General features: G+C 57.0%; 2 protein-coding genes across 2 annotated transcripts; both read right to left on the bottom strand.

The window, feature by feature from the left end:
- Positions 1-9: 9 nt before the first annotated feature.
- On the bottom strand, positions 10-4,572 carry ISF_09438 (transcriptional activator xlnR; the record flags this gene model as incomplete). Its single annotated transcript, XM_018853040.1, has 7 exons — positions 10-357; positions 759-1,003; positions 1,161-1,619; positions 1,997-2,749; positions 2,796-4,211; positions 4,334-4,353; positions 4,418-4,572. The coding sequence occupies 7 exons, from the start codon at positions 4,570-4,572 to the stop codon at positions 10-12; spliced, it is 3,396 nt and encodes a 1,131-aa protein (XP_018699784.1).
- Positions 4,573-7,488: 2,916 nt separating this feature from the next.
- ISF_09437 (short chain dehydrogenase family protein) lies at positions 7,489-10,902 on the bottom strand (the record flags this gene model as incomplete). Its single annotated transcript, XM_018853039.1, has 5 exons — positions 7,489-7,636; positions 7,706-8,420; positions 8,523-8,808; positions 9,929-10,197; positions 10,254-10,902. The coding sequence occupies 5 exons, from the start codon at positions 10,900-10,902 to the stop codon at positions 7,489-7,491; spliced, it is 2,067 nt and encodes a 688-aa protein (XP_018699783.1).
- Positions 10,903-15,493: the final 4,591 nt, after the last annotated feature.

The raw sequence follows: 15,493 nt of genomic DNA, 5'->3' as shown, positions 1-15,493 counted from the left end.
CAATCATGCCTACCCCAACTGCCTGACTATCCAGTCATCGCGAGCCAGACTTTTCGCAGAGCTACGCTTTTCGGGCCCCCACTGCAGCATCCGTCGCATGAAGCGTAAAAAGTCCGCCTTGTCCTCCGCATCGTCGAGCGTCGTCTCTCTTTGCTCCAGTGTGGACATGTGCAACGGGCTTCCTTGAAATTCGCCATCCGCAAAGTACTTGTAGCTGAGACGGCCTCGGGCGACAAGATCCGGCGGCGGAGGGCCAAGAAAGCCGATGATTTCGGCGAGGTGGGCCCGGCGCCTGTACGTATTCAGCTCCGGATCCTGGCCGGTGAAGAGGAAGCAGCCTACAAAGAGGTCCCATATCTGTGGTCAGTCAGCGCGGTTCGGTAGGGGGTTGCTAGTTGTCTCGCTTACCATGCAGCCCACGGTCCAACTGTCAATGCTGCACGTCCAGGGCACCCCCAAGATGACCTCGGGCGCACGCTAAATATTCGGCTGTACATCTTCCATGTGCGTCACTCCGCCATGAACTGCGGATCCAAAATCACAAAGCACAGGTGCGCCTATTCTTTTAGGCATTGAAAGCCTCCGTGACAGATAAACACATCCCCCGTCTAGCTCTTTCGTCGGAGAGTGCTCGGAGTTCGCCTTGCTCAAAGTCGATGAGAACAGAGTCATCGCAGAACTGAAACATGATATTGTCTGCCTTGATGTCTAGAGAGAGTCAATTCGCAACGTGACGAGGGAAGGGTAGCGCGGCTTACCTTACCGGATGGATGACCTGACAATCTGTGTGTAGATAATCCAAGGCCAAGAAGACACGCTGGAGAATGCATGCAAGCACTGTCTTGGGCAGTCTCTGGATGGGGTTTCGGTGGAGAAACCTGCAGACATTCTCGAATAGCGGCGCATGTATCATAAGGCACTGGTGCTCGTGCCCAGGCTCCGGCCCGATGGATGGTGAACGCGTCTAGCGGAAGTCTCACCGCGGAGCGGCGTCCTTGGTGTTCTGTGGCGGTGTGTGTTGTCGATGTGCTTGCAGATGCGCAGCTCATCTTGTAGGGCCTGGCCCCATGGACGCAGATCGAATAAACATCTTCAGAGCATCATATCTCCAATGTCTGAATTTTTTTTTTCCGTTCAAAAGCATTCTAGAAGAAGCGGACGGCAATATTTATTGCATGTCCCGCGCCAGCCAGACGGTAGAGGGTAGCGCCGTAGCCCCAGCTTTCCCACAACTTGGTAGCGGTCCTGAAGTACTTGTCCGGTGCGCGTCGGGTAGTATCTAGCGGAAACGTAACCGGGGATGTTTTCCTCTTCAATCTTGCGAGTGTCCGGTATCCGAGGAAAGTTGCCCCGGCGTCGCAAGACGCCCGCGTCTACTACTTCCGCCAGATCATGCGTAACAACGACGACACCTGCGTGCGCATCCTCCGCGCCCAGCTTCCCGCCATGGGTGCCCGCCAGCGTCCTCGTCATCGACGACAAATGCCTGCCCGACGATGACGACGCGCCGCCCACGGATGCGATGCGCCGGGCGTCGAGTACACGGCTGGCCGGGGCATCGCCATTGAGGCCATGTTCAACGCGCAGGAGCGCCGGGAGGCACACTGGCGCGCGCCGGGCTGGTGGTCAGGGACGTCCGCCGGTTCACCAAGTTCCAGGACGCCGGCATCATCGCGGCGAAGCAGTAGATTCATGCACAGGGGTTACGGCCAAGTAGATTAGACGGCAAGGAATGATGACCCTCCCAGCCTCCAAGCTGGCACCCGGAGATATATGTACATAGTGTTGATGCTGCATCGTCAGATGGCCACCGTAAATTACAGGCCCAACCCCCGAGCCCCCTTTGTCCACCTGTACAGCGACAGCGCCCTCCGCCGCGCCCGGTGCTCCTCCAGGTTCGTCGTGCCCGCGCCGCGCACTGAGTACAGCGTCGACCGCACCACCCTTCGAAAGTTTTTCTATATTCCCACCATCGTTAGCACTCCCACCCGCCTACCCTTCTTCCTCTGGACCAGACTTGCCTGAAACTCCGTATTAAGCGTAACCACGCACACCTCGTGCGCGCGGATAATGTTCTCGCAGGCCTGCTCGACCGACTCGTTCGGCCCCAGCTGCGGCATGCGGTCCGCGAAGAGCAGCAGGATGAAGCTGCCCTGCAGCAGGTAGATGCCGAACAGGTACGACATGAAGGTGAGCTCTGGGTCCGTCGCGAGGATCGCCGAGACGCACTGTGACGCGGAGATGGCGTGCGAGGCGCACTCGGTGAACCGCTTCGAAGTGATCCAGTCGTCGCCGTCGTCCAGCATGGAGATGGCGTCCCACTTGCCGTGCAGCAGCACGTGCAGCACGTGCAGGATGTGCGTGCTGTAGGCCTTGACGAGACCGACGCGCGAGTCGTCGCCGCGAGGTTGCTGCGTCGTGTCCATGGGGGGCAGGCCGCCGTTGATACCCACCGTCGGCTCGTTGAGCGCGCGCCGGCCCTCTCGGCCAAGACTCTCCAGACTCATCTCAAAGTCGGCGAGGAGCTTCGAGATGACCGCGACAGAATGCGTGTCGTCGAGACCGCCGAGGCGAGGGTGGTGTCGTCGGTGGTGAAGCTCGATGATGTCGCCGAGAATGGCCATCAGCGGCAAAAAGGACTCAAAGAAGCTGGTACCCGAGGCCTGCGTGGGCGGTCCTACGTGGCGGACAGGTAACTCGTTCAGTGGTATGGAATCGAGGTTTTCCCATACATATTCCGGTAAAGGTGCTGCAATTCATTAGCCAAGAACGGCAGGTAAGAGACAAGTACGTACTAAAGACCTCGCAGTATGAGTCCGGGATGCTAAGAATGGTGTTGAATGAGAGAGACAGGTGCCTGTCCAGACTATACAGTAGCCAAAACACGCGACGACGCTCCTCCCTGTTCTCAAGAGACTGCAGCGTCAGCGTCTCCTGCTCACGACGACATGCGCATAGCGGATTGGCGCACGGCGAGAGCGGTCCCGGACATCTCTCATCCTCTCTGTTCATCTTGAGCGAAAAGGCCAACCGCGTCGCCTTGGACCACCACTTGTGGCTGTCCGACTTGAAGTCCCCTCCGGAAACGGCGATGGAGAGCAGAATATACGTCAAGACGTCGTCGACGACGCCCGCCGGCTCGTTGGCGACCGTCAGGGTCGGCACGGCGCTCGCCGTCGCCACAGTGGGATGGGGAGCCTCGTGCTCCGCGCGCAGGCCGCCGTGGATGCGCCGCCACCGATCCGGGTCTCGCGCGGCCACCAGCGAGGTGGCTAGCTCGTACAGCTGGTTGACGATCTTGGCCCTGGTGCCGGGAACGTGGAGGATCATGACGTCGGCCGTCTGCGCGACGCACCACAGTATCGTGGCCAGGAGCGCCGGGGTGGTCGGCCGCGGATGGGTTGGGTGCAGGATCGAGCGTCTGCGAAATATTCGGGTGAGGATGTATGGGGAGGCGCCGTGGAAGAGCGAGCTGCCCGGGTCGGTGAGGAAGATCTCAAGAAGGTCGCAGGCGACGGATGCCGGTATGATGCTGCGGATGTATGGGAGGACGGGATGCAGGAACTTGTAACTGCAATCTTCGGTCGGGGCCTTGGTGCCGTAGTCGTAGTTTGTCTCGGTCGCGCTAGCACCGCCGAGCGAGTCTCGATGGCGGTGATGGTTGCTGGTAGACGGCCGCGGCTGGTATCCCCGGTATCCGGGGCCATAGTCGTTGGGCGTCTGGCCATTGGCGGGCGATGGGTAGCCGGCGCTGTCGTCGGAGACGAGGACTTCGGGGTCAGGCTGGCCGTCGGGGCCGATGACGGGTCCCAAGTGGAGGCGGGGCCTCTTGAAGTGGCCATCCGCCGTACCGTGGGAGTATCGATGCGCCGCCGGCGCTTGGTGAACCAGGGAAGAGACGTTGAGAGCAGCGGAGATGCGCTGCTGCGAGCGCGCATCGTGGGCGGGTTGGAGCTCGTAGGGCTGCGCGCTGGGGAGCGGCGAGACGGTTTGCTCGGGGGGCGGTTCGGATGTAGGCTTGTATGAGGCGGGCGGGTTGACCGTGATGTCGGGCGGTGAGAGAAGCGACGGTGACGATGGTTGTCCCGAGGCATACGTCGCGAGTGGATGTGCCACGGTGTCAGCGTGGGCAGACGCATTGGCGGAGGCTGAAGCGGGCAGGCGGCCACGCTTCTTAACCTCGCGATTGTAGCGACACGTATATCCGTAGTCTGTGAGCTGTAAGCGTCCAATTGGGGCGGTACAAGGGGTCCCGAGCATGCGGGGAGCTGCATCGTGCCGGCGACGGTTGCCTGCAGCCGGCAGGGGTTCCGCGGAAGAGTTCCTGTCTTACCTTGACAGCGTCGGCAAGGGCTTGAAAATGTCAACCTGGGTCGAGGCAGGGACGCACTCGGCATTCATTGAGAGAGAGACTCACTACTCGCCATTGCAGCGCGTGCGGGAGGTGCTGCACTTGTCGCAGGCTCGACGGGTGCGTTTGCGCGGACGGGCGTGTTCCTGGGGGTCTGAGGGCGAGGGCGCTGCGGGCGACTGGCTGTCGAAGTCGGGGTCAGGTCCGCTGTCGGTGGCCATGATTGACGTCGAGAGGCCGGGCATGCGGCATCGCCAACGGGCGCGGTGATGTCTAGGCGGCGGGCGCAGAAGGGACAGGAAGAGGAGAAAGCTGTAAGAATTTTATCCGAGGTGCGGTGCGGCGCGGTGAGGTGCGGTGGCGGACAGGGTTGACGGGGTTGACGGGGTTGACAGAGGCGGCCTGAGCGCCCGTTGACGAGGTGGGATGAGGATGAAGAAAGCAAGAGGCCAGTCGCAGAAGCGAGGAAGCTTAGGTAGTCAATGATGGTGAGGAGCGGGGGAAGACTCGGGGGTAGGAGAAAGCTTGAAAAAAGCAAGGCTCGAGTGCCTTTGTTGAAGGCGTTCGGTCGACCTAGGCCTGGCTGGGCAGTTGCCAGGTGCGACTAAACAACTTGAACTTGGCGTTCGTTGCAGTCAGTCGACGGTGCTGAAGAAGCTTGGCCAAACAACGTTAGTGCTTGGCCAGGTATCTTCAGCGTTCCCGGTAGAGCTCCCCGTAGCAGGCAGGTCCTCGGCAGTCGCTACACGATGGGAAAATGGTAGAATGGCCTCTCAGCCACAGGCATAAGGCGGAGAGAGGAGAGTGGCGCAGTCAAAATGAGAGACGACGATAAAAACTCCTTCTCCATCTCCATCTCCATCTACCTCCGTAACAAGGTTCCCGGTTTCAACTTGCCGTGGCCAAGGGTCTCACGTTAACCTTATTCTCACTCACACTCGCACTCGCACTCGCGCTCGCCCATCGCCAGTTTGTGCAGCCGTACGTAGCCTTGACGAAGCAGCCCCGAATCATCATCACCTGCTACCCTCACCTCACTGCGCACTTATTACCCCGTACCTTGCGGTATGGTGCGAGCATCCTTCCTTGGCAACTCTGCTTTCGGTTCATCCGACCGAGGCAAGACAATCCGTGCACACGATCTTGTGCCGAAGCCAGTCATCCATCCATCCGATCGCCCAGATCATGATTAGGTGCCGACTGCTAGCCGCTAGTTTACGTTTCAGTTCTTGTCAGCTGCAGCACACCCAGTGCGTTGCTTGCAACCGGCGCTCACCAGGTGTCATCTCAACTACCTACCCTGCACCTCTCCATTGTGGCTAGCCACGTTGGTGCTAGTTATCTACGGACAAGACCGGGGGGTATTGATTCGTAACTTTTGCTCTCAACTTTAAATGCGCTGGGCATTGATACACGACAGGTAGCTTCCTGACCGGCTCGCAAAGCCACAAGCAAGCGGTTGTATTGTCGGCCCTTGCTTTTTTTCCTTTCCCCTTTTTATCCTTTACTTTTCTCGTATTCTCCCCAAGAGTACCTCTTTCAGTAGCTGGTCAAAGGTGCCCCTTCTCCGACCAGGGCTACTTCCACGGGGGCCCCGTCTCGGACAACGTCCACCGTCCCGGCGGCCCTTCTCCTCCCGCGGCGCCGGCTCCTCGCGACTCGGATCGGCGGGCCTCTCGTTCCCGCCCGCCGCTTCCGTCCCGGCCATGCCCGCCCCTCCTTCGAGGCCCGTGCCTTTCTCCTCACGCGCCTCGTTCGCGGATCGGTCGGGTGCTTCGCTCCGGCCGCCCCACATCAGCGCCGCGGCACCGGCGGCCGGCCGCGACGGCAGCCAGGACGGTGGTTTTTTTCCTTGGACAAGGTGGCTTAGGAAAGCAATGCAATCAAAGATGCTTTTCTTTTGGAAGATGATGATGCCATGTTTCTGGGGGAGGAATGCAAGGGGGCAACGCCGCGGGAAATTATGGAGGGATGTGGCGCCCCCCCCGGCGCCCCCCTTTCACCCCGGCGCCTGTAATGTTGACGCAACCATGATGCTTCAGGAACCTCGCACCCTACTAATGAATGATTTGGTCTAGTTATTGAGCGTTTTGTAGGGACAACTTGAATAACAGGGAGGGATAGCTACCCCCCCGCCCTGGTGTCCTCCGACATTGTCGCCCGGCTTTTCTGTTTTTCTTTTCTTTTTAGAAGAAACGCAAGGTACGGCCAGGCCTGTCTACGCGCATATGAGACTGTGGACCTAGTAGCCTTTTGCGCTGTAATGGACGCAACAACGGCACATCACGGTCTTGAACCTACGGCCGAGCCAAAGTAGGCCTACGGAGAGGTGAGGTAATGGACGCGGACAGACTTGCGTCATGGGCTTAGTTGCTATGCAAAAGGGGTATCTTAGTCACATGAGCACAACACTACAAGGAGGATGCCTCTTTCTTCAAGGGCTGGCATTCTGTTGCTCTGTTATCAAAGACTACACGGGGACGTCGTTTCATCATCACCGGACAGATGTGCATCCATTACCGTCGAATTTCATCTACCTGCAAGCCCTTGCTTCACTGATACTCAGCGAGGAGAGGGCCGCCGATTTGAACATGGGCACGAATCCCAACAACTTCTCACTCATGTGCATTTGGCTATAGTGTTCGATGAGCTCGCATATGCTATCCGCGGCCTGCTTGCATACCGCTTCGGTGCGTGTCCCATCCACCGCAATCGGGACGGTTTGGAGAATATGCGGTGTCAGAAGGCACAAGACGCAGAAATGATAGAATGTGCTGAGGAAAACGTTCGTGTCAGCTTCCAGAAGCGAGCCGGCGGAAATATCAACATCCAGCATCCAACATAAGGCTCCTCCACGCGCAGAAGACAGGGGGTGCTTACTGAACAAAGACGATCAATGATGCGTTACGTCCCCCACAGCCGCTGGTATATCGAAAGAAGGACTCGTACCAGCGTAGACCTTGATGGTATGTTTGGACAGTATGGTGAAAGGTTGCCTGTTGCGTGCCGGATCGCGCATTATACGCCCATTCAGTCAGCTCGAATAGCTTGGCGGCAATTACGAGAGGGTCGTCCGATATCGACCCGAGGTCCCTGCGGAAGAAGGCATCATCTAAACGAGTGTATTGGTGAGTCTACTAATGAATGATTGGCGTGTCCGATACCCCGACCTGCCACGGGACAGCAGGCATCTCAGGATCTTGGACAGCCTGGATAGGAGTGATGCCAACGCTCCTTGCATAGGCGTCCAAGGTTTTGTGGTAGTCCAAAATGAGGAAGAGAACTCTAACAAGGACAGGATGGTTAGCAATCGTCATGGTTGTTAGCCGGGGGCAAGCCGAAGCAGCGACGCACCGAGTTAACGAGACGGCAGCACAATAGAGGCCTGCGTGTTCTATTTTATCTAGGCGGCTACTAGCATGCGTCTCGCTTGACCTGTCGGCACGCCAGAGCTCGGCTATCGCGACGTAAAAGTCACCAGCGAACTCTGTCGCCTGCTTCAGCCGATAGCAGCTGACATAGTAGAGCGAGAGAACGCCAAGCGCTTGAATATCTGCGGTGCGTCGGGGGCGGCCTGTGCCGTTGTCGAGGGCGAACATGGCCTCGTGGGCAAAGGCTTGCGCCAGGCTGTCTGGATCAATGGCAGTGCCGGGTGCGGCGAGGGCCGTGGCGAGGTGCGCATGGTCCTTGGCGGCAAGAGTACCCAGGGCGAGGAGCGAGTCGACGAGAGCGGCGGAGCAGTGTGTGGCAGAGTCGCGGGCAAAGTCGCGCTTCAGGTCAGGCTCGCTGATCGGGCAGAACAAGAGGCAGTCTCGGGCGAGGATGGTGCTGAGCAGCTGGGGCAGCTGGGAGCGACAGTGGCCGAGGTTGGCACGGAACTCGGTCGCCTTGGCAGGATCTTGGGGGGGTGCGAGGTTGGGCGAGGGCCCGCGGCCGGAAAGACCTGGAGGGCTCGTCGAGGACTGCGAGCTTACCAGCTCCGTGGGCAGGGCATCGGATGGCGGCGTGGCCGCAGCAAGGGACGAGGGCGTTTCCCATGACGAGTCTGCAGGGACGAGAGAAGCAAAGCCTGGTCAGTACCAGCCACGTAGATGTCGACGAAGGGATGGAACCAACTCGCGCAAGGGCTACTACTATCGCAGAGACGAGGAAGAGCATCATCTTGTTTTACCTGTTCCGAGACGACTCGGGGCGACCGGCCAGTTGGATACGAGCGATGCGACCTGAGCGCGCGGCTGGCCGCCAGAGAGTCGGCGCAATATGTTGTCCAGCTGGGCGGGACTCGTGTCCTTGGAGGCTATTGTGTCGAGGATGGCTTCGTTGTCGCACGAGGCGGACTGCAGCCTTGCCACCTCGTCGCGCAGGTCGGCCTTGGAGACGCGGGAAGGGACGAGATAGACGCAGTCGGCGTCCCTATCGAGGCAGGCTTCGCATGGGTTCGAGCCGTCGCCGTTGCACTACCGGGTAGGGGGGAAGAGTCAGCCAAGCGAAGAAGAAGGAAAGAAGGAAAGAAGGAAAGGCGCGAAAAGAAAAGTTTTCTTTTTTTCTTAGAAAAAAAGAGTCCAGCCCATGGGAGGTAGGAGGAGCAGCGTCCTCTCGTCGGAGGTGCCGGGAGCAAAGGGAAGCAGGCATCTTGTTACCTTGCGCTTCTTTTGGCGACAAAGTTGACAAGCGCCGCCGGGCGTTGCAGGTCCGCCGGGCGACATGGTAACTTGGCGATTCAAACTTGTGCTTGTATCGGATGGGTGATGCTGTGGTGGCATCTCACCCAAGCATGGGAGGAGGATGGGTCTGATGGAAAGAGAAGGAAGAGACGGGTGCGGCAGCGAAACATCCTATCATTTGCGCTGGAGGAGGCTCCAGAGAGTGATTAGGTCATGCCGATCGATATTGTGGAAGATGAGGCAAGCAGCGGGGAAGGGGAATGAGGGATGAGGGATGAGGAATGAGGGGTGAGGGATGGGAAAGCGCATTCTCGCCACCCGTTGCTTTTTGCTATTCGGAGATGCGCCGCACTCGAAAGAAAAACCCAAGACTAATGGGCGATTCATTCTTTTTTTGTCTTGCGATGGGCCCACCAATGAGAAGCCATCGTCCTGAACCGCAACAGTTTAAAGTATCCGGATGGGGCCAAGGGTCTCAGCCATTAAATACCAATGAACTAAATAACCAAAGAACTAAATAGCCTAGAGAGTGAAGCTAGTTGGACAAAGAGCATCCAAGATGCACCAAGTGATGTATTATGTATTATCGCCATGCTGACCTGGTAACTGGCAATTCATTGCTGGACCTTGACTTGGGGCTCACATTCATTGGGGCTTGTGCTTGGACAATATGGAGATGGACGTCTATCCCAAGAGGCAGGCAGGCAGGGCTAAAAAGGGCCTCTATGCACCCCCGCCTTTACAAGCCCAAGTTTGGCCAACATTGTAACTTGCGGCAATCGGGAATATGTAAATATAAAATATACATGTATATATTCATCTTTATATATATAGCACCGAGTATGCAAAAATGGTATCCCCCCCCTTCTCGCTACATCCACGCCCCGTCCACCTGGTACACGCTACCACTCACAAACGAACTCTCCGGCCCGAGCAGGAAGCAAATCACACTCGCCGTCTCCTCCGCCGTGCCCTGCCGCCGAAACGCCGTCGGCTCGTCAAACGGCGCGTCCGCCGGCCTCCCGCTGCACTCCCAGTTCTTCTGCATCAGCGGCGTGTACACCGCCCCCGGCGCCACGCTGTTGACCCTCACCTCGCGGTCGCCGTTCTCCAGCGCCGCCGCCCGCGTCAGCCCCACGATGCCGTGCTTGCTCGCGTCGTACGCCGCGTGCCTCGCGAAGCCTGTCCTGGTTAGCGGATGCTGCCTCCTCTTCCTCCTCCTCTTGCCGGCAACGCACCTTTGAGTCCGTGGATGGACGACACGTTGACGATGGACCCCCCGCGCTCCACGCTCCGCAGCTGCGCGCGCATGCAGTACATGGTCCCCGTCAGGTTCACCCCGATGATGCTGTCCCAGTCCTCGTCCTCCAGCTCCGCCACCGTCGCGACGCCGTGGCACCGGCCGATGACGCCGGCCACGTTGGCGGCGCCGTCGAGCCGGCCGTGGCGCGCCACCACGCCCGCGATCCACGCGTCCACCTGCGCGCGCTTCGACACGTCCACGCGCTCAAAGTCACACTGCTGGTGGCTCTCTTGGAACCACGCGGCCGCGGTCTTGAGGGCCTCCGGGTCGACATCGGCCACGCACACGACGGCGCCGCGGCGAGCGAGCATCTTGGCCGTCGCGAGGCCGATGCCGCTGGCGCCGCCGGTGACGGCGAAGACTCGACCGCGGAGCGGTTGGTGCTGCACCTCGTCTGCTTGCTGGAGGGGGTTGCTCGGCGCCGTCGTCGCGGGCGCGAGCATCTGGGTAGTGGCGCTGGAGGCGAGCGCCGGCGCTGTGCTGGAGGAGGAGTCGGAGGAGACGCGGGATTCCTTGGTGGTCGGCGTCGAAGGTGACTTCACCCTCGTCCACGAGTGTCGGATCTTGGTCAGCGCAGAGGGCATGCTGGGCGAGGCTGTCTGTATTGTGTGAGGGTTCTCCGCTACCATGTATATGTCGAGTCTTCTGGTAACGAGCCAAGACTAAAGTGGTACCTTTTCAGAGAATGGGTTCTAGAGAAATCACCTTTCGAGATAACGAGAGATGAAAGAGAAAAGGAAGGCGTTCGTCATCTTAAAGAAAGTGAGGGGAACATGATAAAAATCGCCGTCGCGTCCAAGGGTTTAGGATAGACCCGATGGTACCAGGCGAAACCACACATTGACAGCTCCGTCGCAGCGCAAGCGAGCACTAAGAATAACTGCCGCACTGATTGCCCTAGGAATGGATAGACCGACAGTTGACCGCTTTCGTTTCTTCTGCGGTTTCTTTTGCCTGCTTAGGTGGCGTTTTAATGTCCGGCGGATGGTAAAGATGTCCTTACTGCACGGCTGCGGTGGCGGCGGGATGGACGACCCCGCGATGCTCTATTTTTATTAGCCGACGGGATAATTTTCCGCAAGAACCATGCTTGTCCGCATTTTTTACCAAGGCGCGGCCGTTTTTTTTTCTTTATATATTCCGAGTCGAATGAGGGTGCCATAGCGTTCTTTGTGCACACACGGAAGACCGCATGGTTCACCGCCGGCGCACGCTGAGCTCGTCCTCTACACGAAAACCAATTAATCGGCCGTCGTCTGGCCGCTCCGTCGGGCCGGAGTGCGTGGAGAAGCAGACGCCATCCAAGAGCACCGTACCATCCGAGGGATGCAGTCTCGTGCTGCGTGCTTCCTTCGCTCTCCTCAGCCGCGTTGATCTTTGCCAATTTCTTGAGCCGTGTGCCGTCCAAGTCTGGCCGCGCGCCCTCTTGTTTGAGCAATGGCGCGCACCATCACATTCAATAGCACAAGGACGGAAAGCAGAGAAATAAAAACTCGGGTGCATCTTCAATGGCCTTCACTCGGAATCGAGCGCCCGCAGCGCTACCATCTACGTTGTATCTAGATTTGTTCCGGCGCTTTGGGCCGGTGAACCCCGGCCGGGGCCTTGGCGCGCCTTCCAAATTCCCGAAATACCCGGTCGCAAAATCAACATCATCCAGCGGAGAATAAATATACGACATGTTTATAAAAAAAATTTCTTTGTTAATCCCGAAACTTGTCAGTCACCGTGCAGCTGGGGCGCCAGCACCCTGATCATGGTCTTCGCCTGTAGGACAAAGCCTCCAAGCCGACAGACTTATCGCCATTCGCGTCATCAAGTTAACTGCACAGGGCCTTCTGCGAGTGGGCGCATAGTCTACCTTTGAATCGCTACAGGGTAGGTATTCCAAGATTGCTGGCGCTGCGGTTGTCTGTCGCCTATTGGGTCGGTGCTGCCGTGCAGGCGATCATGCAACCCGCCTCATCCGTTCGAAACGGTAATTAATGCGGAAAACCCCCCTCGGCCCAATACCAGCACTTCGATCCGGCGAGGCTACCGCTTGGTAATTTTTTTTCAGGACGGTTGGTGAAACTTGAACGCCTGTTTACCGTTGCAGCATGCTCAAGTTCTGTCGCGACCGTTTTCTCCTGTAACGAACCCGTTTCTCCATCGTCGCCCCAGCTCCTGATGCGAAACCGTGGACGGTTGCCGCTCCGCAGGTGAAACTGAAGTATAGGTCGTGGAGGGAACGGAACCTCGATACTGTGGTTTCCGTCTGAGACGTCGCTGCCTTCATGGGACCGACTCATGGCTACCGGCTGGGGGGTTTCAAGACAAGTCAGCGCAGCAACACGATAAAAGAGTTGCATGAACTATGTAGTTGAAGGATGAATGAAGGACAGTTCCACACCCAGGTCGCACCTGTCTGTGCAAGGCAATGCATGGCTTCGCTCCCAAATGCGCTTGCACGCTGGCCTTGCAAGGCAGAGCATTACCTGCCACCAGAGTCTCCGGCGCCACCATGAATGAGTCGTGTTAGACAAACATGGCAACTAGCATAAAGCAACTCAGAACTTGTCGCCTTCATAAGAATTGACAACTAACTCGCGTAAAAGAAACGGTCCGACCGTTGGCGCCGGCGCATACTCTTTATTGTCAGGTCCCTTGCACACTCAGAGGAAGAACACGGCCCTGGTTTTTTGTCTACCGGTGCATTACGGCCTTTTCAAGAAGACGATCGGAGTCTTTCGTCGCCTGTTCTTTTAAAGCGTAGAGACGACGCGAGGCCGATCGGCCTTGCTTACCCAAGGTCGAGGCAAAAGCCGGTCTTCAGCAAGATAACAACGTCACAGCAGTAAAGCCTGCCAGCAAACGTAGAAATCACCTGAGAGCAAGACGAAGGCGGCTTCCAGAGTGTTCTTGCAACTGCATTATTTTACGGGCAAAGCCTGCCATCCCTGCTCACCGGTAGTGAGTCTGCGCAGAACGTGACGAGGAACGACAGTACATGTGCTTCGCATGGTGCTGCGGTCTCCCGCTTCATCCACCGGGCGGGCACTGATAGTCTATCAATGGCGTCAACATCGGCAAGGACCGGAAGGTTTCCTCATGTCTCAGAATAGCTCTTTGAAGGGCAAATGACGTTCAGCGGACGAAGCCAAGAGCGTCCGAGTGCGGGCTAAGTACCTCGCGCCAAGGTCGGGGGCAGTCATTGTGTGCTCGTCATCCCGTGCGTGCAGTTAACCTGTCATTAAACCGAGGGCGTAGATTATGTTATCAAGGTACTTTTGTCACAGACTTTTCTGGCGATTCAGTTCCAATTCCGGGGAAGTTGGGGCGGGGGGGGGGGGGAATCAACCCCGACTGAGACTGCGATCAACGGTAGAAGCGAGGTGTAGAGCATGACAAATCGAAGCACTAAGCGTCGAGTTTTGTTAAAGAAGTAGTTCTGCAGAGCTGTTGTCACTTATTCATATTATTCATGATTCGGTTATGCTCCTCCCCCCCTGTGCGACAACGTTGCTCGTAAAACTCATGGTTGGTGATGCGCGACGCCTGAGAACCTGCGCCGAACCAGCAAAGCACTCACATTACATTAGTCCCCCGCGAGCAGGTTTCAACCAATGTCAGAACTGGGGAATGCGGACCAAGATCTTGGTCATTCTCGTTTCACATTTTGTTCGTGCTACCTGATTCGACCTGTCCTTTTTTCCCCAGCTTTGCTCCAGTGTGCCGTGAACAACAAGGCAGACAGGCCTCCAGCGGCGCGGGTGACATGCTTCCGCATCTGGGCAAGGCCCTCTGGAAGGAAAAAAGATGGCGATCCCCAGGTAGACTCCCAGGCCAAGCCTTGATCGTGGATGTAGAATAAATGCCTCACTGATGATCTCTTCTTCTATTTTTCTTCCTGTAGATAAAGTTGTTGATCAAAGGTCATTGGGGGCGATCACCAGACACCTTCCGCCCGTCGCCCCCCAACCCCCCCAAATAGGTGTTATTTGTCGAGTCAGGAGACGCGTGTCTCCAAGCAGAGAGAGAGAGAGAGAGAGAGAGAGAGCACCCCCACGCTCTCTGTATGCACCACCGCGGAAAAAATAATTAACAGGGTTATAGTGAATAAATGATGACGAGAATACCAAGATCTTGTTGCGACTTGGCTCCATACCTGTGTTTCTAATCTCTGGGGCTTTGTCATTCATTTCATCTTCTTTCCGAATGCATTTCGAGGCCATGTCTTGGCGCATCTTGCGCATTGGGGCATCAAGGTTACTTGTTATTCACTTAGTCTTTATCTTTATCATCTTTATTTTGACCTATCATCAATCTGCTTATGCTTTGGTTCTTTTTCTCGACTTTTTTTTGCATTTTTCTTCTTCTTCTTCTTAAATTTCTTTCTTTCTTCTTTCCTTTTTCTACATTAGTGACGAAACCGTCATCACCACCCCTGTCTGAGCAGCTGACCGCTGTCGGTATGTCTGTAGATAGATACATAGATGCAAGCAGCGAATGATTGGTTCCCGATTGCCATTCGCATTAAAAGCCACCGGCTCTTGGTGTCCTCTAACTATATCGGTGTTCTCGTCGGAGAAGTGGCGCCGCCACAATCCCTAACCATCGTGCCCTAGCAAGATGCAAGATTGGGGCTGGACTTCCTGTCGATCGTCGCCGCCAAGCCGACTTGTCTCACTGATACGCTCCCTCGACTTGTCCTTGCCCGTCGCTGTGCTCGCACATGACAGACAAACAGGCTTGACAGAGCCTCATCTCGCACAGCCCGTCTTGGGCACCACCATCATTGCCATCATTGCCATCATTGCCATCCATCATTGATTGCCATCATTGCCATCATTGCCATCATTGCCATCATTGCCATCATTGCCATCATTGCCCAGGGCATCCCAGGGTATGCTAACAACGTCGTGTTTCAAGCTCGTAATTTTCCTTCCAAATCTTCCAGCGATCAGCCATGCGTTCTTCCTTTACGTCGTCTTATTTTTAGGTTCTTTGCCCCCAACGTTTCGACCGTTTCGGCCTTGTTGATCGCCTTTGAAACGGCCTCCCTCCAGTCACTCCCCCAGTCACTCGCCCACTCATCAGTGAACTGCAAACTCCGTCACACACACTGATAACGGTAACGGATACCTGCACAGCTCTTCTGATTTACATGTATACGTATACTCTCCATGCACCTCC

The sequence above is a fragment of the Cordyceps fumosorosea genome (genome assembly GCF_001636725.1).
Source record: "Cordyceps fumosorosea ARSEF 2679 chromosome Unknown scaffold_49, whole genome shotgun sequence".
In the NCBI taxonomy this organism is placed as follows: Eukaryota; Fungi; Ascomycota; class Sordariomycetes; order Hypocreales; family Cordycipitaceae; genus Cordyceps; species Cordyceps fumosorosea.
The sequence above is the reverse complement of the archived record's forward strand: the minus strand, read 5'-3'. Positions and strand labels throughout refer to the sequence as shown.